The sequence below is a fragment of the Candoia aspera genome, chromosome 18, assembly GCF_035149785.1.
Source record: "Candoia aspera isolate rCanAsp1 chromosome 18, rCanAsp1.hap2, whole genome shotgun sequence".
In the NCBI taxonomy this organism is placed as follows: domain Eukaryota; kingdom Metazoa; phylum Chordata; class Lepidosauria; order Squamata; family Boidae; genus Candoia; species Candoia aspera.
Window position 1 is genome coordinate 706,186 of NC_086170.1, and position 24,656 is coordinate 730,841.

General features: G+C 48.7%; 2 protein-coding genes across 2 annotated transcripts in view; both read left to right on the forward strand.

Annotated features, from left to right (window-relative positions):
• Positions 1-24,656, forward strand: part of IFFO2 (intermediate filament family orphan 2) — a 160,486-nt gene that overhangs the window by 40,007 nt on the left and 95,823 nt on the right. The window lies entirely within an intron of this gene.
• TAS1R2 (taste 1 receptor member 2) lies at positions 2,880-8,100 on the forward strand. Its single transcript, XM_063317637.1, has 5 exons — positions 2,880-3,275; positions 4,015-4,785; positions 5,455-5,942; positions 6,332-6,462; positions 7,172-8,100. The coding sequence occupies exons 1-5, from the start codon at positions 3,015-3,017 to the stop codon at positions 8,098-8,100; spliced, it is 2,580 nt and encodes an 859-aa protein (XP_063173707.1). The 5' UTR covers positions 2,880-3,014.

Genomic DNA, 24,656 nt, shown 5'->3' on the forward strand with positions numbered 1-24,656 from the left:
TAACGTTTTAGTCGTCGTAGCATGCGTCTTTGCAAATTGATTTATAACAAATGACTTAAGTGGATGTAAACCAACTTGGTTCTATTCTGTTAATTCTTAACTCAGATCTTACTCATCTTTCTTTTTTTTTCTGGATAATTGTTTTGATTCCTGGTCCAGATATTTCAGACTCATGTTTTAATCATTTCCTGCCAAGCCAAATTGACATTTCTGGTCTTCCGGCCTAGCCACACTGCATGTCAAAGCAGAGTGTCCCTACATGGGCAGAAATGCTCCAAAATCTGCTTTTATTTTTGTTGCACGAAAAGTCTGTCTTCCTTCCCTTAACCAGATGCTGCTATGTCTTTACTAAAGCGTGATTAATGCTCAAGAGAAATCAGCAGAACTGCAATGGCTGAGGATTGTGATAACAAAAAGGTCTCAACACTGGATGTGCTTTGAAAGAGGAAGAAAAAAATCTAGCTAGCTAGCTAGCTAAATCACTCCTCCCCAGTCTGGCGCTGGCTAGATTCTAACTCCCATCTTTTTCCAGAGAGGGTGGCCTCTCCAACACATGGGGAAACTACCAAGTCTGAGGTGATTTGCTGGAATTTTTATGTTCCCAAGTATGGGAGCATGCGGGTCGGTGGTGTGTGGAGAGCCAATATCTGTATGGTCATTGGAGTTTAAATGGCTTCACTAGGTGGGTGGAAGTGAATTTGGTTGATGTGTTTAAGGAGAAGACTACTAATAAAACTTTTTGAAAAAAAGAGACGTCTGAAGTGCATTTTTCCAGCCAAATCCTCTCTGAAAGCGTAACTCGCACAGGAGCAAAATATATTTATTGGAAGCGGATCAGAGCCGTCCTGTGTCTTTCACCCAGCCAGTGGTTTGGCACATTCGGCATCTTGGGCTGGTAACCCTCTAACTCGGGACTGAAAAGATCCCCGATACTCAGGAGTCTAGAAATGTACCCATCACTGCAGCGTGGAAGCTTTTATGCTGCAATCGGCCAAAGAGAGTGTAGACAATCTGGCTAAATGGCTGGGTGGTGGAATTCTCTCTCTACGCCAATCCCAAACTGGCTTTGTGGCGTATCTGATGTGGCTCGGTCGTCTGACGGGCTGGATGCAAACAGGCTGCTGAGATGCAAACTTGAGGCTAAACATCATTTGGCTGAGAAAACAGACTCTTTGCATAGAGAAATCAGTCAGAGCTGGGGGATGAAATCCTTGTGGTTTATTGACATTTTTCGGGCAGGGGAAATTCCATGTTTTGTTTTTAATTGTTCTGTTCTTGAGATGGTGCAAGCCCCGTTTTGCCCCTTGCAGGGTCCAGCCCATAAATCTACCTAAGTCCAGCCACCTGTTTGTGCGGGTGGGACAGGTACCCCCACAGTACCTAGGCAGAAGTGAGTATTCATCTTCTGGCATCGATGCTTTACTGTTTTAGGCTCAGCTAAGAAATTTGGGGGAATTTGAGAAATTTTGAGGAAACCTCAGGACCACAGGCCGGGCCCATTCCTTTCATGTCATTGCCAACAAAAGCAGTCCATGAAGTTGCTGCAAATCAACTTGAGTTTCATCATCTTTGCCAGCCCAATTACGCAGATCCCTGGCATCTTTGCAGAAGACCACCTAAGATTTTGGACAGTATGGACTGTCCTGGGCTCCAGGCTATTTTAAACCAGTTTTGGATTCAGAACCTTGCATCCTTTTGAAACGAAGCATCGTAGCTCTCTGCGTGGAGCAGAGGCCCAAGAAATGTAGAGCCAGCAGCTCTCGGCCCCCAGGGGCTCTGAAGCACCTGGAAGAGGCATGGAAATGTATGCAAATGGGTTGGCCTTGGCCATCTATGCAAAGGGCCAGATGAAAGAAAACATCAGCTGAAGTGCAGAAGTTTTCATAGCCACTGGTTGCCTGAGGAGGACTATGGGGCTTGCCACTGTGGTGGGCGCCTTTCTCAGCATCTCTGTTGCCGTTGCGAGCACGCCTCCTTCTCCCTTCCACTTGGCAGGAGATTATATTCTGGGGGGTCTCTTCTCCCTGCACGCAGAAGTGGAGGGCACCTCTCCCCCACGGTACCCCCGGGTGCCCATCTGTAAGCAGTAAGTAGCAGAGGGAGGAAACATTGCAGCCAGCATGGACTCCAGAAACAGCCATCTGCAAAGCCGGGGGCCCGGTAGGCTGGGGCCCTGGCCATGCCCAAATCTTGCCAGCGCTCTGGCACTTGCCTTGTCTGGATGGAAGGATGCCATTCTGCGTAATTAGAAAGAAGAGAGTGGGCTGGGTCTGAAATGGATTCATACTTAAAGCTTGTGCTGGGAAAGAGCCAAACTTGCCCCCCAGTGCCACAATCTTGCTAAATGTTTTAGCCTCTGGCATGGTGGAATTCCCTGCGTTGGGGTGTCAACAGGGTCCTCCCCTGAGAGTGACTGGGGCCCCAATGAACTTGTAACACCTTCCAGGAGTCTTCTAGACCCACTGTTTTGAAATGGCTGCCTCTCACAACTTCTGACCTTCCTGTGACTGGCAGGGTCTGGTGCTAGCTTGCTGCCGTTTCCATGTTACGCAGTTGTATAAAAAGACAGTTTTTGGTGCTAACTGCTGTGGTCCTCTTGGAAACGAGGCAAAGGAAGGTGCACGCATATCCATGCTTTGGAGAAAGTGGATAAAGGAGGAGACTTTTTTCCTTCGGCTCTTCAGAGATGCTGGAAAGGTTTTAAAAAGGGGCTCTGCCCTGTGGCTTCTTCAGGCACAAAGATGCCGCCGTGCTGAGAATGGCTGCCTGCTGGGCTGGCTTGAAAGGAGAATTGAACACTGCCGTGCTTTGCTTTCAGCTGCTATTAATTGGAGAAGCTTCTCCAGGAGCAGGGGCCATCGCCCTCCTAGGACCGATCTCAGAGGAACCAGAGTGGGTGGGAACAGGGTGAAGGGCCAGACTGCTTTTGGGCCAGGCCCACCCTCCCTTTTTCCGTCTCACCCCTCTTTCACAGGTACAAGCTGAAGACGGTCAGCTACAGCTACCTCCAAGCCATGCGGTTTGCGGTGGAGGAGATCAACAACTCCACTGCCCTCTTGCCTGGGGTTCTGCTGGGGTACGAAATGATTGACGTCTGCTATCTCACCAACACCATCCACCCCGTCCTGTACTTCCTCGCCGACAACCAGTCCACGATCCAAATCCAGAGGAATTATACTTTGTACCATCCAAGGGTCGTTGCTGTCATCGGTCCAGATTCGTCCCCGGCGGCGGTCACTGTGGCTTATATTTTGAGTCACTTCCTTATCCCGCAGGTAAGCGCCCGTCTGTCTCCAGGAAAAACAGGGTAGGTGTGCCAGGTTCATCCCAGGTATTTTTAAAAATATATCATTAGCAACTGTATAAAATAATCACTGTGTAAGAATAACCCTCAAATGTAAATTGGAAGGTCAGTAAGGTACAAACTAAGTGGCTTAAACTAACAAATAATATGAATGCTGTGAAATGGAAGGAAGGAAGGAAGGAGCAAAGTTTGTCAACAAAACAGATTGCTTGAAAGTCCTGTCCTTTGTCCTTCTATTGCAATTAACTAAGCTGATTCAAACACAGACGAAAAATACAGTTCAGAAATCTCTTGCTGTGGATTTTATTACTTTATCTGATTTCTATATTACCCTTCAAATGCTGTGCAATAATTATTTGGGTTACACCCCTTACTGTGGCCATCTTGTCCGAAGGGATTATTTCCCTGTGCTGGGGAAGAAATGAAGGAGGGACGACACACCTTGGACAAGCAGCGACTGCTCTGAGGTGGTTTTTGTAAATTTTGGGCCCCAACAGGCGATCGCGGGAGAAGGCCAATCGATGTGGGTTAGTGCCTGAACGCAAGGCAGTCGCAGTCAGTCCTTTTTAAGCATGCTCTGGGGTGTTCCAGTAATTGCAGCGTGCAAGCGGGTCCACATGCTGCAACGGTGTCCCCAACTTTATTTTGCCCGATAGCGAGCAAGCGAGAACAGACCCATAGGTAACTAATTCTTCCCTCCTTTGCTTCAGATCACCTACAGCGCAACCACGGAGGCTCTGAGCAACCCCAGCATGTTCCCCGTGGCTTTCCGCACGATCCCAAGTGCCGAGCAGCAGATCGCGATCATGTTGCGGCTGCTGCACCACTTCAGGTGGAACTGGTTCGTCGTCCTGTCCAGCGATGATGAGTACGGCCATCAGAACCTGCAGCTGCTGCGGTTCCAGGCTCCCCGGGCCTGCATCGCCCTGCAGGAGACCATCCCGGTGCGGCGAGCAGATCAACAGGCTTGGGGCAGCCCCGTCCAGGAGAGGATCAGGGCCGTGGTGGGCAGGATCAGCAGGAGCACGGCCAGGGTGGCGATGGTCCTCAGCCTGGAGCTGCCTCTCTCGGCCTTCTTCGAAGAAGCCATCGGCCAGAACCTCACCGGCTTGGTGTGGATTGCCTCAGAAACCTGGGCCACCGACCTGTCCATCCACAGCATCCCCAACATTTCCAGCGTGGGAACCATATTTGGGGTGGCCGCGCAGGACATCCCTGTCCCGGGGTTGGATGACTTCCGAGTCAGGGGGCCCTCCAGGGTGAGCGGAGACCCCGAAGGGGCAGCCTTTGGCGGCACCTGCAACCAGGATTGCCAGGAGTGTCTTCCCAGCATCCAGCTCCACAATACGAGCCTCCGGCAGATGGGGAACCGCGTCGACTTCAACGTGTACTCGGGCGTCTACGTCGTCGCGCACGCCTTGCACCGCCTGCTGAGCTGCAACGACACCGGGTGCCCTAAGAAGACCGTTTACCCTTGGCAGGTGAGTTCCACCTTCATGGCAAAATCGGGGAGGGGAGAAAAGATAGATCAAGGGCGATACATTTGTCCCCCACTGCAAGGGCTGGGCACAGCGATTGGGTTTAGGGTCCAAGGGAAGTGGCTGTGGATTTAAGGGGGCCATGCAGACCCAGGGACCAGGGAAAGCAGAAGGAAGGGGGTGGGAACCCCAGGAGGGAACTGGGTGCTAAGGATTCAGGAGGGAGGTCACATCCATCTTTCCACTCGGGTCTTTTAAAGCACGTGGTTTTATCCTGGCTTATTTGATAGTGCTGCGTTGTTACTTTTTTTTTTTTTTATCAGCCGCACAGTCCTGTGGGGAGCTGGTGGCTTTTAAATGCAAAATATAAATAAGTTAGGGGAAATTCCAAGTCCAGAGGGAAGTTACTCAGATGCAAAAGCTGGAGCTAGGATTGAACGATGAGGAATTTTACGGCCCTCTTGAATTAAGCTAAGGTGTGCCTCGTTTTGCAGGGACGGCCAGGAGAGGGGAAAGAAGGGAAAGACGCTTGTCTTTGGGGCCTGGGCAAGATGGGCTTTGGGGTCCAACCACCCTGGAGGTTAGAAAAGGCTAATTTACTGTTAGAAATTGAAAAGGTTGAATAGCACCCTCAGTGATGTCGGTGTCTTTCTCTTCCTCTCTCTGCTCCAGCTTCTAAACGAGATCGGCCGGGTGAATTTCACTCTGCTCAATACCACCATTAACTTCGACAAGAAAGGCGACCCCCCGAACGGATTTGAGGTGGTGCAGTGGCGGTGGGACCTTCCCGGGGAGCCGTTCCAGAGAGTGGCGACTTACGACTCACTGGAGGACAAGCTCAGCATCCTGGCGGGACGCATCTCCTGGCAGACGCCCAACAACATGGTGAGTGGGGCCTGCGAGGACCTCCCGCAGTCGGACACCTTTGGTTCAGTGGCTGTGGGTGAAGAAAGCTTGCTGGGCACCCAGGAGGTGGAGGGGGCTGGGTGGAAAGAAGGTAATCTCTGCCTCCCCCCCGGCGCCTTCTTGAACTGTCTCGGAACCTGCCTCCCCTCATCCTCAGCCACCTCCATGGAGGAGGGCCACTCCTTCCCTTGCCAAAATACATTTCTTGTCCCAAACCCTTCCTTGACTCAGTTTTGCTCTCCAGTTCTCCCTTGGTGAGCGTGTCCTGCAGCAAAACATATTAGCTCTTTTACACTGTTTTTTTTTAAGCAACAGGTACGTAAGATTTTCGAACACCCTGATATCCTGATGCGTTGGGAATCCCAGAATTCTGGGTGTTGTGCTCCTCACACACCTGGAGGGGCCTGGTTTTCAGGAGGATGGGCCCAAGGGTGCCCCCAGGTGTCCATTTTGAGCCTCACTCCTGATGGAGTCTTAAAACCTCCCACTGACCTGGGGCTTCAGTTCCTTTCGCTGGCAAAGAGCCGTATCTCACAGGGGAATGCTTAACAGTTATCCAACTTCAGAACAGGTGTGTAGCCTTCTCTGTGCACGATGTGCAGCACGAGAGTTTGTGACCAATTTGATGATGTCTGGTCCTTCTTTCTCCGGAGCCCCCCAAGTCTGTCTGCTCTGAACAGTGCAGCCCAGGACAGAAGAAGAAGCAGATGGGTTCCCTTTCCTGCTGCTTTGAGTGCGTGGAGTGCAAAGCCGGGACGTTTCTCAACGGCAGCAGTGAGTTCCTTCCTTTGCCTGTAACGCTTGCGGCATTTCCCTCACAACAAAGCCCATCGCCCACTGCACACATATTTCCCAGGCCCTGGAGCTGAAAGCAGGAAGTTCCACTTCGCCTGCAACCCGTAGAGCTTCGCTGCGGAAAACAAGCGATCAGGAACAGCCACCGGCTGCGTAAATGCCGTTTTTGTTCTTGGAATAAATTTGAAGAGAATGAAAACGATGAGAATGATGGGCCCACTTGCCAAACCAGCTGTGGATGGGCTTGTCCAGGGAGTGAGCTAATTGTGCCCTAGATTGCTTTCCCTTTGAGTGTCCTCCCAGAAAACCCCAGATATTTTGGCCTTCAGCTCCCATGGGATGCAGGTTAGGGGACAGCTGTTCCTGAACAGCACCCAACAGTCTGGTTTGCACATGAATGTATGAATGGCAGCTATTTTGTTTCATTGCGAATGACATTGTCTAGACCAGTGTTTCTCAACCTTGGCCACTTTAAGATGGGTGGACTTCAACTCCCAGAATTCCCCAAGGCTGGCTGGGGAATTCTGGAAGTTGAAGTCCACCCATCTTAAAGTGGCCAAGGTTGAGAAACACTGGTCTAGACTGAGATCTTCCAGAGGGATTGAACTCAAGTCTTTCTGCATGTTGAGCTTGGGGGCCACTGACCCCAGGAGTCAAGAGGCGCATCTCTGTGTTTTTGTCCCCCTAGACCATTTTACCTGCCAGAAATGCCCACCGGACATGTGGTCCCATCCTGGCCGAGAAGAATGCTTCCCAAAGCTTGTGGTGTACCTGCGGTGGGACCATCCCGTCTCCATCACGCTGATCCTCTTCTCTGCCCTCGGCCTCACGGCAACTCTGGGGATCCTCGCCACATTTGCCCGCCACGCCAGCACCCCGGTGGTGAGATCCGCTGGCGGCAGGCTCTGCTTCCTCATGCTGTCCTCCCTTGCCCTCGGCTTCTGCAGCGTCTTCTCCTACATCGGTGCCCCCACCAAGCTCAGGTGCCTCTTCCGCCAAGTGGGCTTCAGCTTCTGCTTTGCCGTCTGCGTCTCCTGCGCCACCATCCGCTCCTTCCAGATCCTCTGTGCTTTCAGGATGGTGGACCGGCTGCCCGCCGCCTTCTCGGCTTGGTCCAAGCCCGGGGGGCAGTGGGCTTTCTTCGCCACCATTTTTGCCATCAAGGTGGCCCTCGTGATGCTCAACGTCCTGTACCACCCCCCGAGGCCTGTCAAAGCCATCGTAAACAGCAACCCAGCCGAGCTTTTCCTGGCGTGTCACACTGATTACCTGCCCACCGTCGTGGCCAGCCACGTCTTTGACATGGTCCTCTCCTTCGTGTGCTTCTGTGTGGCCTACACAGGGAAGGGGCTGCCGAGGAACTACAACGAGGCCAGGTACATCACCGTCATCATGGTCTGCTATTTCAGCTCCTGGGTGCTGCTCGTCCTGGTCATGACCGTCTCAGGAGGGATGGTGGTCACCACCTTGGACACGGCCGTTGTGCTGTTCAACCTGTTCAGCCTCTCCTTGGGCTATTTCGGGCCCAGGTGTTACGTGATCTTCTTCCACCCGGAACGCAACACGCCGGCCTTCTTCCAGGCGGCCATTCAGAGCTACACCATGGATCAGGGCTAGGGGCCCCTTCAGCCCCTCTCTTCCATGCGCCGCGCAGTTCCAGTGTCTGAACCTTCCCTTCGTGGTCAGTCTGGTTACCCAACCTGGATCCAGCTGGGTTAGCCAGTCATGATGCCAAGGAATGGCCCAGACGCTGGATTTGCGATTTTTAGCAATGTTTTTATGCTTCTGCTTCAGACATTGACATGTGTGGCGCCACTTACCGACAGTCAGGATAACATGTTGTGGCTGCTCTCCTTATTGTTCCCTTTCGTCTCTCTGCCACGCTAATCCCCCCCCACTTCCCCCCCAAAGCTTCCTCTCTTTGTGCACACCCTCCTTGAAATATGATCTACACCCACAGGCAGGGCAGTAAATTAAGATTTTTTTAAAAATAAGGGAAATATTTCCTTCTGTGGTGGATGAATGCTTAGTATTAATGCGAAGATGAGCGCTGTTTCTCGGTGGGGCTGTTTGCCCTGGGGAACAGCCCGCCACTGGAAATCAGATCGGCTCCCAAGTTCTTGGCTTTCCATCAGCTTTTTGAAATGGTGTTTTCTCAGAGACGCCTTGGAGAATTAAATAACGCCATCGTCGTCATTGCTGCCTGAATTGGATTTTATTTTGCAATTCTTAAATTTATGTTACGGGGGTAATATGTAGCTCTTTTATTGAACTTTCACTGTAATTTGGCTGCATTTTTTCCACTGTAATTTGTCTTTTCACTGTAATTTGACTATATTGCTGACTGCCACACACAGAACAGCAGGTGTAAATCTGATTTTAAAACGCTGGCCTTCTGTCCGCTTTTGAAAACACAACGGTTTGGGAGACCGGTGGATGCCGATTCTGGCAGCTCGCTTTTATTTTGTTGCACCCTTTCCCCATTCCTATTGCGGCCATTGCGTTGTTCTCGCATGGCCATTTTGGCGGGCTCCTGATTGCCCAGGCGGCTCAGCGGCCAAGAGTGGTGGGGATCGGGCTAAAAGAAAGGTACCGATACCGAGCCGATGCCAGGCTGGCCCTGCATCGAAGAAGTAAGCACAGTGGCACTGAATGGTGGTGTGGGAGGGGGCCTGGCCCTTTAAGGGGCTGCAGTTGCCAGTGCTTAATTGCCCAATTGCCCCCAGCTGGGCCCTGGCTGGAGGCTGCTCAGGGACGAGGAGGCAGCGGCGCAGCCAGCGTGGCCTCCTCAGGGCCAGGAAGCAGCTGGGTGGGCCCAGAGGCCCCAAAGTCCCTGTGGCCCCTGGCCCTCTCAGAGCTGGACTTGGGCAGAGGAGCCCACGGTGGCCAGGTTGGCCCCGAAGGTGAGCTGCTTTGGGACTTCTTGGCTGAGGAGGCCCCCCCTTCCTGCCTCGGGGGGGGGGGTTGGGCAAGGCTGCAGGGGATGATGGGAAGGAGCAGCGTGGCCCCTTGGCTTGCCTTTGGGCCCAGCTATTCCGGGCTGGGGGCTGGGGGCGTCCAGTGGGCCTGGCCAGGTCCACTGGGAGGGGCCTCACCGGGTGCCTTTGGGGGGGGAGGAACTGGGGGCCCTGCGGGAGTTGCAGGGAGCGCAGCCACTCAGCAGCTTCACACAAGGCGCAGCAATCCCCCCCGCCCCCCAACCTCTGGCTCTTTGGCTTCCTCCTGAATTTTAATTCAGAATAGGGCGTTTGGGTTGATTTTGCAGTGAAAGGGTTTGGGTTTTTTCCTGTTAATAGATGGTAATTTTTTTAAGATGGATGCCAGTCACTTGCCAGAATGGGGGAGAGTTGGAAGGCATCCATATTGGCAAATCCAGGATTTAAGGTCTCTGAGAACAAGATGTATTTTTCTTCTGCACTTAAAATGAGATTAGTTCAGTTTTTTTTAATGTTTATGGCAAATGTAAAATGATGGAGGGGACACTTAGATAAATTCCTGCCCACTATCTCCAGTTCAGGTGGAATATTCTCCAAATGTGTTCTGTGCACAATGAAGGAAAGGTCCACAAATACCTAGAGTGGAAGAATGGATTATTAAATTAATGGACTTGGCTCAAATGGCGAAGTTAACAGCTTTAATAAGAGATAATACTGTTTCTAGGTTTGTTTCTTTATGGCAGCCTCTTTTAGATAACTTGCTTGTGTTTTGATGATTAGATGGTAAATGAAGTTTTGATGATTAGATGGTTAGTTTCGATAGAAATAATGTTAATATGGATTGATTAATGGTAAGAGATTATCCTTTTTAATTGTACTTATATCTGTACTGGAAGTAGTCGGAAGCCACCTTCTGTTTCTGTTTTCTATCTATTTTCACTTTTATAGTTTTTGTCCTTTTTCTTTTAGTTCTGTCTTCTATCTTTACTGTACTCTTTTTTGTATTTTAACTATACTTTGAAATATAATAGAATAAAGTTCTTATTAAAACAAAAGAATATTCCCCAAATGGTTAAATAGTCTTGGGGGAAAGGTGGGGGAAAGGGTGTGTAGTTTTGAGCAACCTGTCAAACATTTGGAATTTATTGATAGATGGATTTATTTAGCAATAATATTATTTGGCTATAATGGAAAGGATATGCTGTTCCAGATGCATAATTTTGGACTGTTGATTTGTGTTTGCTCTTTCAAAAGGGAAGACTGAGCAATAGTATTAAGATTTAATACTGTATTTTAAAGCTGAGCTTTGTTACACATACATTTTTTTCCTGTTTTTGTTGTGTTTTTCTGTGCTTTTTTGCATCTTGCTTTTACCTCTGCATATTAAAACAGTTTTTTAAAAATAAAAGGCGCTTGCAGCTGCTGCTGTTGTTTGGTGTTGCATCAGCACGCATTTTGGGTGCACCTGTTCAGGGGAGGAGAAACACACCCACACCCACACACCTGTCCCCAATGCCACACACTGCTTTTTTTCTGGCAGAAGGTGGATGAAGGAAGGATGTTAGTTTCCTGCCAGCAGTGCCTTTTGCTTGCAGTGCAGAAGCCCTGTGCCCTGGTGACCTTGCCTGGACTTCTCTCTGGGCAGGGTTGGCAACCTGGCAGGGTTGATGCCCCATCCTTTTCTGCCATTTTAATCCAGAAAACTTGGGCATTTCTGTGCCTTTCCCCCCCTTCCACGAACCCCAGGGTCAGCTGTTGCCCATCCACTGTTGGTTAGCTGTTCAGGGTGAGTTAATGGGCACATCGAACCACCCAACGTCCCTTTGATGGAGAACTTGGTTAATCACAAGCCGGCTGTGAGACCCCTGGACCAAGCCCCTTTGCACACAAACTTCCACTTTCCACACACCTGTTTGTTCCCCCTTGTAGCAATGCCAAACACGTGGGACCTGCGGTGGGCGGGCGGGCTGGCTGGCTGGCTTGCAAACTGGGCAGCTGAGGAATGGGCATGAGTTTGGGAACCTGCTTTGTGCCAAAGCAGAATTTTTTGGGAGGTCTGGAGGCAAGGCTCCAACACGTGAGGTCCTTTGCAGGAAGAATTTCAGTATGTGTGTGCATGACCATTACAGGCATGGGTAGTATTTTTGCAGAGAGTGTCCAAAGGTAGACTGCTTCCTGACATGGAGGTCCCATCAGGACTGGTATCCATAAAGAGACCTTGGCCACAGATGGCGCAGATTCAGATCTCTAAGGGAGCCACTGTGGCCACCTCATCTCTTCATTCTCCCCTCACCTGATTTAATTACTTTAATTTTAAAAATGAAGGGGAACATGCTGCCAAGCAGGGCATCAGCAGGATTTGGCATCATCTTTCTTTCCTAGGATTTTTTTTTTCTAAGAAGGTGCGGTGGGGGGGGATTGACCTCAGCCCAGGATTTGGTTTGAAAATATGCCCACATTTGTAGATACAGAACACTCTTTTGTGGCAGGATGGAAGGGACTGGTCTTCCGGGCTGGCTTTTTGGCCTCCCAGTCTTTTGCTCTGACATTTCTTAGTGGTCTCCCATCCAAACACCCTCCAGGCTCCTGCTGAGACACGCGGGGCTAACAGGAGCCAAAACTGGCACCGCAGTATAGTTGGTGGGAAACCATATTTTTAGGTTCAAGCAGATCTTTCCCCATGAACAACGAAAACGTATTCCGTGCATTACTTTCTTGCAGCAAATGGCTCCCCCCACCCCACCCCACCCCAGAGTATTCATTCTCTCTAAAATGTTTCCGTTGCCCCCCCGCCCCAATTATTCTGGAAATATATCTAATTTGAAGAACCTCGCCCCACTCCGGTGGGTTTACATTGTGTCATTGCCAGAATTGAACAGCAGATGGTGCTATTTCACTCAGCCTGTAATAATTCAGATACCCAGTTTCTTGCACAAGCTGGGATTTGTCTGATGGAAAACACCGATGGATTTTGAATAATTGGCGCATATTCGCTCATTTTACAATCATACGGCCATCATAACAACCCAAAGACCAGTGGGCCTATGCCCATATTACCCTTCAGGCCATTACATCCTCCTCTTCCTTCTCCAACATTAACAATCCTAGTTTGCTGTTTCTTTGGTCACAGTGGGCAAATTTAGGACCCAGTTCCCATGATTGGCAGATAGGATCTTTTCTATAGCTCTGTCTGGTTGTCAACTGGGAAACTGTGCATTTGGGAACCTTTATTTATTTTCAAATCCTTGCATGTAGAAAGCTAGATGTTGGGGTGGTTAACCAACATTTCCTCCCTGATGTACTTCATTTTACTCCCCAGGTTATTTCTGAGCAACATTTCCAGCTCAGAACGGGCTCTGGAGGTGACTTAATAATTAGAATATCTAAACAAGGTAAAGAGTTTGCTCTTCGGGCTAATTTTCTTTTGGTCTTCTTAATTGCAGCAACCCTGAAAAAGGAACCAAAGCTGGAATGTTTGGGACAATTACAATAATACTTTACCAAAGGACTTCTGCAGGTATTTTTCTTCTCTTTCTTGTTTGATAGAATTGTGTTTAAGCCTTTATTGATAGGATTTAAACACAGAAGCATTTAAATGAAAGCAATTTGACTATAGAAGCATCACTTCCCTGCAAACACGCTTGTGAGATAGATTAGCAGATGCTATCCAGAAATAATTTTTCCGCCGGCCACTCGGGTGAACAAACAGATCCAACTACGTGGAATAAAATATCTGCCTGACAGACAATTTTGTATAAAGGGATGGTTGCATATAAATCTCCTCTTGTGCGAAAAGAATCAAGGATGCAAAGGTTTGACAAGTGATGGATTTGTACGCAAGGAAAGTGTGCCGTGTTCAGGGAACGCATTTCACCAAATTTCTCTAGGGGGGGAAAAGAAATGTGTGTGTTAGCTGTTGCAAGACAAAGCAATTGTTGAAGTGTATTTGGAGGAAATTTGACTGAGGGTACGAAGGGGCGGAAGGGGGGAGGATCTGAGGATTTTTCTCAGCCCAAATTTGCTGATAAATGCCCACTTCCCGTTGAGTTCAGGATAGAACTGTGTTCTCCGACATTAAAATTTTGAAAGCAGGAGGCAGGTGGCCATTGGGGGCCAGTCCTCAGCCACCGCCACCCCCAGATCCATCTGAGATTTCTCTGAGTGTCTCCAATCCTGGCTGGGGGCAGACAGAGTAAGGAGGTGGGGCAGGAGATTCTACCCCCTCAATTCTCAGAGTACTCCAGGGAGGCCTTGTCTAAACACTCTGTATCTGGAGCCAGGAAAATTTGAGGGAGAAAAACAGGTGAACCAAGTTGGCGCCGCTCTGCCCTCCTTTTGCTCTCTGGGGGCAGCCCCTCTCGAGATAAATTATTTGCGATTGTCCAACGTCCTCAAAGCTGGTTCACATGGCATAATTTTTTTGTAAAATGCACATTTAAAAAAAAAAATCCAGAGAGCCAGGGAAAGCAGAAGAAACTGGAGAAGAGAGAGAGAGATTTTAATGGCTCAGTCAGCTGTGGGACAGCTTGCTCAGGACGGTGGAGATTTTAAAAACAAGAAGATGCCCTTCACTGGCTGCCCCAGCTGTGTGTTGGTGTTCAAGAGGATTTGCATGGCTCAAGATCTGAAAATGCAAGCTCGTGTGCTGGGGTAAGGGAGAGGGAGCCAGAAAAACATCTTTCTCCAACACCTAAGCCCAAAAAACAGTTCTTGGTGCCCAAGAAAGGCCATTGCATCCGTGCTGACATGGAGAGACAAATTATAATTTATTTTGGTCCACTTGATTAAACTCTCTTCTGCTCTGGGGACAGATGAAGCCCACCAGGCTGGCCCAAGATATTTTGCTGCCCCAGCAGACAATTCCCACCAGTAAATTTGGCCACTAAGGGTGCTTGGTTACAGGGCCCGTGTGACCCTCTCCAAAATCTGAGGCAGGCTGGGCGCTTTCTGCTCTATCCAGAACACCCCATCAAAAGCTTTCAAGCAAAACCAGGTTTAGTTAACCTCTCCCCTGGAGGCTGCATCGAGCAAGGGTGGCCACAAAGGCCTCGTGGGGAAAATCTGGGGTGCACCTCCCATGTGCAGAAGGCTCCCCAGTTTGAGCTGCGGGATGCCTTGTTTAAGAGAAACGGAACCGGTCAGCTTTCTGTAAGCTAAGCTGAAGGAGGACTGGGCTTTGCTCTTGGTTGCCAGTGGATCATTTTTAACCCTTAACGAGGCAGTAAATGGTCCTCTCTCTGGCATCCCAAAGAGGTAGTGGTGACTCAAGACAGTGGGCAAAACGAATTTCAATGGCAGGGACCTCTGTCTTCTCCCAGAGATCCGCTCCCTTCAGATTGGCATTGCGGGAGCGGAAGAGATCGGGGCAGGCCTGAAACTCCTGGCTTGGAGTCTTTATCCCCTTCCCGAGAGGAATCGGTGCATCTGAGCTATTGGATTCCCCATTGCCTCTTCCAGCTCCTTTCTAATCCTGGCTGAGTTCTTCTCCTTTTCAGTGCCGTATTGTTCACGCTCTGAAAAACTTGCATCGCCGTGTTTATCACTTTTCCTTTTGGGTTTACACAGCCTCCTTTAATGGACAATCATGTATGAACAAAACCAATTAAGATCCTATCACAGTGGAAGTGGACCTGTTTAATTGTCTTTTTATTCCCTCCCTCTCCACAGTACATTTCTACCTCCCAGGTGACTCGGGTAGAATATTGTAAGATGCTTAAAAAAAAAAACCATGGCTGGCTATGAATGAGAGGAAGGGCACTCTGCATCTGCTCAGGAGCACTCTTTACAATGTGCTCCATGCCAGTTGCAGCCTTGGTCCAGCAGATGGTGCTATTGTAACCATCTTTATCATTGGCATGGCTGTGTCTCCGAAGGAGGGGATTGGTCCTTTCTCTGGGGTTGACCCCGCTAACCCCTCCCCAATCCCCTGATTGGCTGGGAGGCATATATAAATTGTCCCCCTGGCATCTGGACCCAGCATTTTGAACACGTGCTGAGACCGAGCTCGTTCCGCCATATTCTGGTTGTATTCGCACAACACACTTAAGCAAGTCAAAGACTTACCAACTGCATTTGTGCAACCTGTTAGGCTTTGTTGCTCAATTTACATGTTTAACGTGAATCTAGAAGTGATAGAAAACCATCATGGGCACAACTAGAAAGCTATTAAATAACAAAGGTTGGTTGGTTCAAAAGCTTGGTTCTTTACTTAATCTAATTTAGTTGCTTTTCCCATGTCCACAGCCACAAAATAGGTGGAAGAAGCATAATTTTGACCCCTGTTTTCATGATAAATGTGCACTCTGGGATAACCAGTTTGAAAACTGCAGAATTATCTATCTATCATCTATCCATCTTGTATCATCTCTCTCTATCTCTCTACCAGTAGATATGCAATTAGTTGGTGATTAAAAACAACACAGGATTTAAAACCCAGTTGTTTACTGATTTGACAGCTGGCCTTTGGATGAAATACATTAGCCTGGTTTCTTGCATCACCATCTTCTTTATTGGATAAATCAGTTGGCCGTGTTGGCAAAAACATTGCTGAGCTATGCGACGGGCAACGTTTTTTGAGGAAGAGCCCTAGCTAACATTTTGGGGGCGAGGGGGGGAGAGCTGAGATTTGCAGGGCGGATGGGATGTTTTTCCAGGACTTTGGGGCGTTCCTGTTCCTTAAATGGGAATGATCCCACATCTGGGCTTAACGTAGGGTTTATGCCCATATTCCAATAACAAAGGACGTGCACCCTCGGCCAGTCATGGAGGGACCCCTCAGGGCTGCCAAAAGAGGACTCGAGATGCTCACCCCGGTGCAAACCATGGTTTAATGTAAACCATGATGGCCAATTGCAGGGTTGCATGCTTCCTGGGACTTCACAATAGTTGTGTGTTTGTAAAAGGACAGCATGGAAAATGCCACGGACTCCTAGAGGTAAAGAAAATGGTGCCAGGGTGACAGACTTCACACAGCAGTAAATAAGTGCCAAGACTCCTGGTGCTGCAGGCACATCTGTGGTGCTCTTTTGCCCTTCTGGGGGAAACTTTTGCCCACTGAAATGCCAGCTGGCTGGTCCTTAGGGCAGAGAACTCAATGCCTGGGTTCCCTTCAGTGGCATCTGCAGTAGGATCAATCAATTTGTGGGTCCTGGTGGATTGCTTCTTTTTTATTCTCCTCAGAGGGCCGAAGCTTTCTGGCAGCTCCGTTTGAAGGGCTCCTTCCAAACAGACTTCTTCTGCCCTTTCTCACCCCTGTCCTTCTGGTCACTTCTTGGGCTTTCCTTGAACCCTGCTTTCCTTTATTTTATTCCTCTCCCAGCGTGCCCGCCACCCTGCCTGCATCTTGGCTGAAAGGAGCGTGGCAAATCCTGTGGAATGACGCAGCTGCGGAAGTGGGAGAGAAGGAAATGCGCTGGGGGTGCCACCTCCCTGGGAGATATCCCAGCCCCCTGGCAGGGGTTCAAGGCTTTTAGCAGGACATCTGCCCTGGTGCCTGGGCCAAGACTTTCGGCTCAGGAGGTGACCAACCAGGTGGCAGAAGTTCACGCATTCCCTTTCGTTTACACCATCTTTTCCTTTTGCAGCAAATCTTCCTCCCGTTCGGGCAGGTGAAGGGAGGCACTTGGCTGGAGTGGAACTGGGTTTGCAAAAGGAATGAAAGTTTTCTTGTGAATGACAATTCTGGAGAGATCCCAGAAGGGTTAATAATCTGCCCTGTGGGATCAGAAGCTCCTGATGGCATCTGAGCCGGAAGCAAAACACTTGGTTTCATGACTCAACTCACATGCAGGCTAACAGATGCTTTGCTAAGCTGCTCAGCTCTCCAGCATCCAGATTGCTCCCACAAGGCAGCGATTAGCAATGAATATCGGATGGAGCTTCTAGGTGCAGAGGCAGTATACCTTGTTGCTGGGAAACAAGCGTTGCCAAACTCCCCAGTCTGTGGACTTCTTAGAGGTACAGGAAGTCCTCACTTAACAACCATTCATTTAGTGACAGTTCAGACTTACAATGGTGCTGAAAAAATGACTTATGACCGGTCCTCACACTTTTGACTGTCGCAGCGTCCCCATGGTCACGTGATCACAGTTTGGGTGCTTGGCAAGTGGTTTGCATTAATAACCATTGCAGTGTCCTGTGGTCACCTGATCATGATTTTCAACCTTCCTGGCAAGCAAAATCAATGGGGAACCGTGTGATTTGCTTAACAACCACATGGTTTATTTGGTGCCCACGGTGATTTGCTTAACAACTGCCGCAAAAAAGGTTGTAAAATCAGGTTGGGCCTGCTTGATGATCGCTTTGCTTAGCAGCCAAAATTCCAGTCCCAGTTGTGGTCATTAAGCAAGGACTACCTGTATCTGAAGGACCATGTGGATGCAACTTAAGGTGATTTGGTCACCTCCAGGAAAAAAAAAAAGCTTTTTTTAGTCTTTCTGTTGCCACTAAGCAAAGGGGTGTGTAGAATATCCTATTTCTCTTTTATTCCCTTCCACAAACGATATCCAGCTTTCATTTGCATTGCTTCGAGTCTTAACTGCGCCCAGAAAACCCCCTTCCCCCCCCCCCCACCTTTCCTGCTCTGAAGCAATTCTGCACTCACTGGTTTCCAAGACCGGGCGTCTTGCTTTGTCAAAGATTTTGCAAGATGTGCTCCGTAACCTTGCTCGCTTGTGCCTGCGCTCGGAGCAGAAGGCCTTCTTCCTTTGCGAGCGAGCCTTGGATTAGAAATGAATAATAACTCCGCTGCAGAAATAAATTGAAAGTACAGCAGGGAAATGAGAAGGAGGCCAAGCTGTGCGATCGGTTAGGCCAATTTAGATTGAAAGTAGCTGACTCCGGATAGTCGCTTCAGCCCTGCCTGGCAAAGTTTGCCTGAAAGTCCTAAGTCTCCAAAACTTGCAGGTGGCATTTCCCAGGGCTAACGTTTTACGTGCAAAATATCCAGGTTAAAACCGAAGGTCCTCCCTGGGCAAATGGGTGCTTCATCAATAGACTGATTCTCTGGTATTTCAAGATCAACTGCGTCAATAGCTGGAGGCTCTGCTCCAGACTAACAAAAGATTTTAGGAAGAAGAAGAAAAAACTGGCCTTGAGAAACCCAGCCCCATCTTTTCTGCAGATCTCTTATGCTTTGAATAATTGAATTGGGTCCAGGGCATAAAACATTTTTCCCACCCTGCTGAATGGGTCTGTTTGTCTATTCCCCTTTCAAAGCCACTGGTACCATGAGGCTTCTCGCTTTTCCAGAGAAGTGAGTCAGTTTTACTGGAAGGCGGAGTAAGCTATGACAGGGTAGGACAGCTGGCCTTGCAAACCAGAGGGATTCTCCTCTAGCTTGGCTAAACCAGGTTTACCCAGGAAGGGGATGCCAGTGGATAGGCAGAGTTAAACTGGAAGGGAAAATGTTGGGCTGGGAGTTAAAAGGTTTGAGAAGTGCAAGCAGGATCCCGCCCCCCCCCATTTACCTTACTTAGACAAGCATTTGTGGCTCAGTCAAACCATGTTGAACTGCACCATGGCTTAGCAGATGCCTCCTAGAAGATTTCTCATGGGTTCACTCAAAGACCTGCCAGTTTTGGCCCCCTTTTTAAAACACGTCTTCTCTTTCCAAGCTGAAGTGAGGAAGTCAAGGACCACGGATCCATTTTCCCCAAGAGTGAAGAGCGTTGGGATGCTGCTCTACCGCTACCCAACGGCCAGGGCTGCTGGGTGTTGTAGTTGGCACCCTCCTGAGGGCCAGGGAGGGACCCTGAAGTGCGATCAAAACCGGGTGTCACCCGGTTTTGACTTCTGCCCACCCACTCCTTCCTGCCAGCTGCAAGAAGAAGCCCCCTCCTCAATCATATTCTGGGATGGATAATAATTTGGGAATGGGCAGGGTAGACTTGCCTCCTTTTCTGTTGCTCCAAATTGCCAGCCTGAAATTCAGCTTCTCCTTGGAGCTGGGGAGGCGGGGGAGAAACAGGGAAGGTGGGCACAGGGTCCGTATTCCCCCCTCCTCCTCCTCCTCCTCCTCCTTGCCAGTAGAAACAGCAGCTGCAAAAGGAAGTTTCATTTTTCTCACCCAGGCTGGCCGAAGCCTTTGCTAACCTCTCATGCCCCCCACGTATGTTTTCCTTGAGTGGATGGAGGCCAGCTGTGAGCCCATCCCCAGCCTGGGAAAATATTTTGGGGTTCCGTTTTTTTCCCCTGAATTCTTGAAATATGAGTGCCTGTCTTACACACACACACACACACACACCAGAGACAGATCTTTCCTAACTGGTTTAAGCTCTCCCATTTGCACATTTTTCATCTAGTGTTGGCATCTTTGCCTTCAAAACAGGAGGAGGTTTGGTGTCCAGCTTTCTATCACAATCTCTCCCCTTGCAGCCAACATTTTAGTTTTGAATGGGTTGCTCTGAAATCTGGGGAGGATTTGGCTGTAATTCTCCATAATAACAACAACAACAACAACAACAACAACAAACTTGATTGATTTCTGTCTCCATGCAAGAAGGAATTTTCTCAAGAACACCAAGGTTTAAACCAACAGCCCTATGTTTGGGGGGTGGGGGGAGAGGAAAAAAACCCACCCAAAATATTCAAAGGAAGAAGCATAGAATATTGCATAACGTTAGGAGAGGCGAGCAGGAATGCAATTATTCTCGTCAAGAGGAGATTTGCAAAAGTCTGAGTGCTGCTAATAATAATAATATTAATTGGCTTGGATTTAAGAAGGAGAATCATGTAAAAGGACAATAACCCAGTCCTTCCATATATAGAAAACTAACTCTATATGTCTAGGAGTCAAGCCTGAATGTTTTTTTTAAAGCTCAGTTTGTCAAATCTGACAAAGGAAAGTCTTTCTCTACACACACACACACACACACACACACACACACACACACACACACACACCCTCCATCTATGATTTTTCCCTGTCTTCCATCCTTTGGTGCACTGTTGGACTTTGGATTGCACCCGCTTTGGGGCAGAGACCCCAGCTGGATCCTCACATTAGACCACTCCCACCGTATGTCAGGATGATCCATGGGGTGGTGGTGGTGAAGAAAAGGCTTTTCCATTCTGTTAGCCCACAGAGATGGTTCACACAGGGGGTCTGTTCCTGGCAAGGAAGATGTTTTTGGTGGGTGTTTTTTGGGTGTGTGGATTTCTTTTTGATGCCAATTCCTTCTTATTTTTAAGAAAGAACACAAATTGGAGTGAGCAGAAATGCTGGATTTTTACCCCTATTGGGCACTGTTTCTGCTTTCTTCCCCCTCTTTCATCTCTGTCATGCCCCTTCTGCTGGGGCATGAAATGTTGTGGGCTGTTATTTTATGTCTCTTTATGCCACCCTTGCCAGCGCCCCCCGCCCCTGTCTGAGAAGTCTCTCCCTCCTCCTGGGTGTTCTTGGCCAGCTCAGCTCATTCTTCTGGGAAGACGCACATCTGTCCTGGGCGATCTGGCCTTCCTCCCACAGACTTAAAGTTGGCATTTGGTGCTGGTGGTGGGAGGAGACGGCTTGGCATGGCCACTTCTTATGGGGTGTGCCCTTCCAGTCTGCTCCAGAAGTCATTCAAGGAGAGGACAAGGGCTGGGATGCGTAGAAAAGGTGGGGGTGCCTGTTACCCCAAACAATGGTTGCTCAAAAGCCACAGGGTTCTGCAAAAATCATGGCTCTTTTATGCTGGGTGATCCAGTGGTCCTTAAACTGCGCAACCCAATTGCCCCTTTTCACCAAAAACAGATTCTGTGGTTTTGCACAAACATCTCAGCATCGGCAGCCCCAGACTGAATCCTTGATTCACAAACAAGCAATTCTAAATTGCTCCATTACCCACAGAATATACCTGAATTACACTCTTGGGGGCCATTTAAGAATGACTGGTGTACTCCCTCCAGCAGCAGATCCACTCTGGACCCTCTTTTAAAGGAATCTTTGAACATTTAAATCGAAAATTGGGCAGAAGAGAACATACCTGAGGACTGCAAATACAATAGCAAGGACTTCAAAGAAATGTTTGTGTGTATTACAGACCAAGTTAAGCAGTTTATCAACTGGCCTCTCAATGGGTGGGTTTCACTGGACGGGCACTGCCGGCTTCTGAATTGGTTTAATTTTTTTCCAGTGAAATTTTTTCTTCTTCTACCTAACACTGGTCACCTTGACAAGTGCTGTTTTGTGGCAGGTGTGACTGTCACCCAGTCAGTCAATTAAGGTTTTAAGATAAAGTACATGCCAGAAATATGTTGCAAAGTAATGCAAACATTCATGGTTTGTTTTTTTAAAGTCATTTTAGGAGGCTGCAAAAGGGGATAAGCTAGAAACAGATATGCATGGGCAAAACTGAGGACCAATAAGTTTGCTTGCAATAAGATGCTCCATTCTGTTTTCCTGGCGAAAGCAATTTAGTCACCAAACTAAATTATATTTTTAGAGGAGGGGTTGAAGCACCAGGTCAACCATCTTTGGAAAAATTGATCTGCCTTTAGACTAATTCCTCCCGCCCCCCCCGCCCCCCTTTTCCCTGCCTGTTGCTGCTTTTCTAGCTCAGGCAGCATGGCATACGTCCCCGGAAATTGGCGATTTCGGATCTCACTGTGGCTTCTCAGGAGGGTGATGGGGAGGGGGAAAAGAGGCTTGGGTTTCTCTTGGCATCTCCTAGTTAATTGAGTTTTCCCGCAGAGAGGAAGAAACAGTAGCCAAGACTTCCGCCTTGGCCAGCCCAAGCTTTCAGCAGCCCTGATGGAAAAGCTAAACAAAAACGATCTGTATTAGGTTTCTGCAGAGGCAGGGAGGAAGGAACTGGTGCAAAGGTGTGGTGTTTGTTCACAGGGAAGGAAAAAAGGTCAGGCTATGCGATTTCTTTGAATATTCCTTTTCTTTGGTTTAGAGAAGGGAAGCAGGATGCAAAAAGGTTGGCCCTGCAGGATGGGAATAATAGCCGTACCCCAGTTTGGTGTTCGAATCAGCTTAACCAGACGGAGGGGGAAACAAGGCCTGGTTAACTGTGGAACTCACTGCCACAGGTTTTGGGGATGGGGCCCTCCTGAGATACTCCAAAATGTGCTCCTACAGTGGTGTGTCTTCCACTGTTATCTCTTTTTCTTGCCCCTGACCCCCATATTGCCTTCAGAAAGACTGCACACTGGGAACATATAGTCCACAAACGGTGCCTTGGGTTTCTGAGCACCCACCAAGACCAGGACCTCAATCTGCTCCCCACAAATGGCCCCGCGGCTGGGTTCTGCAACATCTCTCCATGGGTGCATCTTCCAGGCTTGCTCGGAAGAGCCTGGGCGTGGGGGGGCGGGGGGAAGATTTTGCAAAATGTCTCGCCACCTGATCTACGTTTTTGGTATGGTGGAAGGACACCCAACTTCTTACACTCGCTAGTCAGCGTGGAAATGTGCCTCACCACGTTCCTGGTTCTGTCTTCATTCCCTTCTCTCACACCTCCAGCCTCAAGTCACCTTGTCAGCTTTTCAAATCTACTTCATTACGGCCTGTTCTTCTCCCCCCCCACTTTTTTTTTTTTGGTATTAGTTGGACAGCCTTCTAATTTAATCAAGGCCAGAGAGACACTGCTCAACGGCTTGTTTGCCCATCCCTGCTTTCTGATTAATTCACAGGGTGTCAAATCCACTGTTCTGCCTTTCACGTCACCACGACTGGACCGTCTTGTGCCAAATGCATCTGGAACAGAGGTAGCCGGCTGGGAAGGGCCAAAGACTTGGCGCAGAGGTCTGCTCCAGTTCCACAATATCGATGGTGTGAAGTCTGCTGTGAAGTCACGGTAACTATGTTCACACATCACACAAAGCCTTGACTCGCTGAACCGCAGTTGAGTCATCCAGTTACAATGGCCTGCATGTGCACGACACACCAGGATCGGCTAGACTGCGAAGTAAAATGAATTATCCAGGGAATCTTTCAATTAATGCATCGAATGACCACACTATTTCTTCCTCCACAATCCAAGGGTGTAGAAAACTCACTTCTCTCTCTATGTCCACAAGCATTTTGCCTCTGGATGTGCAAGTCCTAGGTAGAGGGCTATTTGGAAAAGTTAACACCGTGTACAAATTCGTGTGTGTGATCTCCCCATTTTTTATCAAATATAAAATGACTTAAGTGTTAGTAACTGTGAAATATTAAATATATGATGAATGGCCTTCCTTCCTTCCTTCCTTCCTTCCTTCCTTCCTTCCTTCCTTCCTTCCTTTTTATTTAAAAATCTGTTAGATCAACAGAGGTGACCTCATTGTTATTAAAGTTAATGTTGGTGAAATACTGCTAAAATACTATATAGGGGTGAGGCATCTCTGTGGTTGTAAAAAACAGGGAAGGCCTTTTTGGAGACCAAGTTAATGCCAGCTGGCATCAGGTAACAGGGCACCTTCTGGCAAAGGGGGCAAGAAAGACGCTTCCCCCCCCACCGAGCACCAGCAGAATTGGATTGAAAATGCCCCTCTCCCCGTCCTTGGCGGACAGATGGATCTGTTTTGTCCAGCAGCTGACCCCATCAAATGGCTGAATTTCCCCTTGTTTTCCGTTACACAAGAATCTGAAGGTGTTAAACAGACTTTTTCTGTTGTTTCAGAAAGTGTTAATCTGTTTATATAGAGATGGTTGGGGTGAAGAGAGGAATGATGCCTCTTGTGAATCTGTTCTATTTTTGTAAAAATTCCTTCCTCCTTCCCCCTTCCCTTCCCTTCGTTTTCTTTCTTTCTCTCTCTCTCTCTCTCTCTCCCTTCTCCCCTTCCTTCCTTCCTTCCTTCCTTCCTTCCTTCCTTCCTTCTTCCCCTTCTTCCTCTTTCTTCACTTCTTTTTCCCTTCCCTTTCAACAGGGGTAGGAATGCTGCCTGCCTGGCCCTTCCCTTTACCTCACCATCGAATTTCCAATTTTCAGCTAATATCAAGGTCATGACAGCCAGCTCAGAGGGCCTGGTAGGACATAATAGCAGAAGAATTTTAAATGTTGCTGCGAGTGAATGCAGAATGAGGCGAGGCTAAGGATGGGAAATTTTCCATTCCCCGCCCGGCCTCTGAATAAGCAAATACATTTTCTCCCTGCGTGTGTCGCATTAGAGGTGCTGGGTGGCAGGTAAGACAGTCATTAGTAACAGTTTTGCGAGGTAATGAAGGCGCTCGTTTCTCTTCCGAGCAGTTCATGAATACATAAAGGAAAGAGGCTGGGCTGCATCTGAGCTGGCCGCAGGGGGCTTAATTTGGCATCTTTTCTGTAC

Excerpts from the sequence above, each read along its gene's own strand:
- TAS1R2 (XM_063317637.1), top strand. The coding sequence starts at position 3,015 with ATGCGGTTTGCGGTGGAGGAGATCAACAACTCCACTGCCCTCTTGCCT. Across the intron at positions 5,943-6,331 it reads TGCTCTCCAGTTCTCCCTTG|TTCTCCGGAGCCCCCCAAGT; the intron begins GTGAGCGTGTCC and ends TCTGGTCCTTCT. Across the intron at positions 6,463-7,171 it reads GACGTTTCTCAACGGCAGCA|ACCATTTTACCTGCCAGAAA; the intron begins GTGAGTTCCTTC and ends TTGTCCCCCTAG.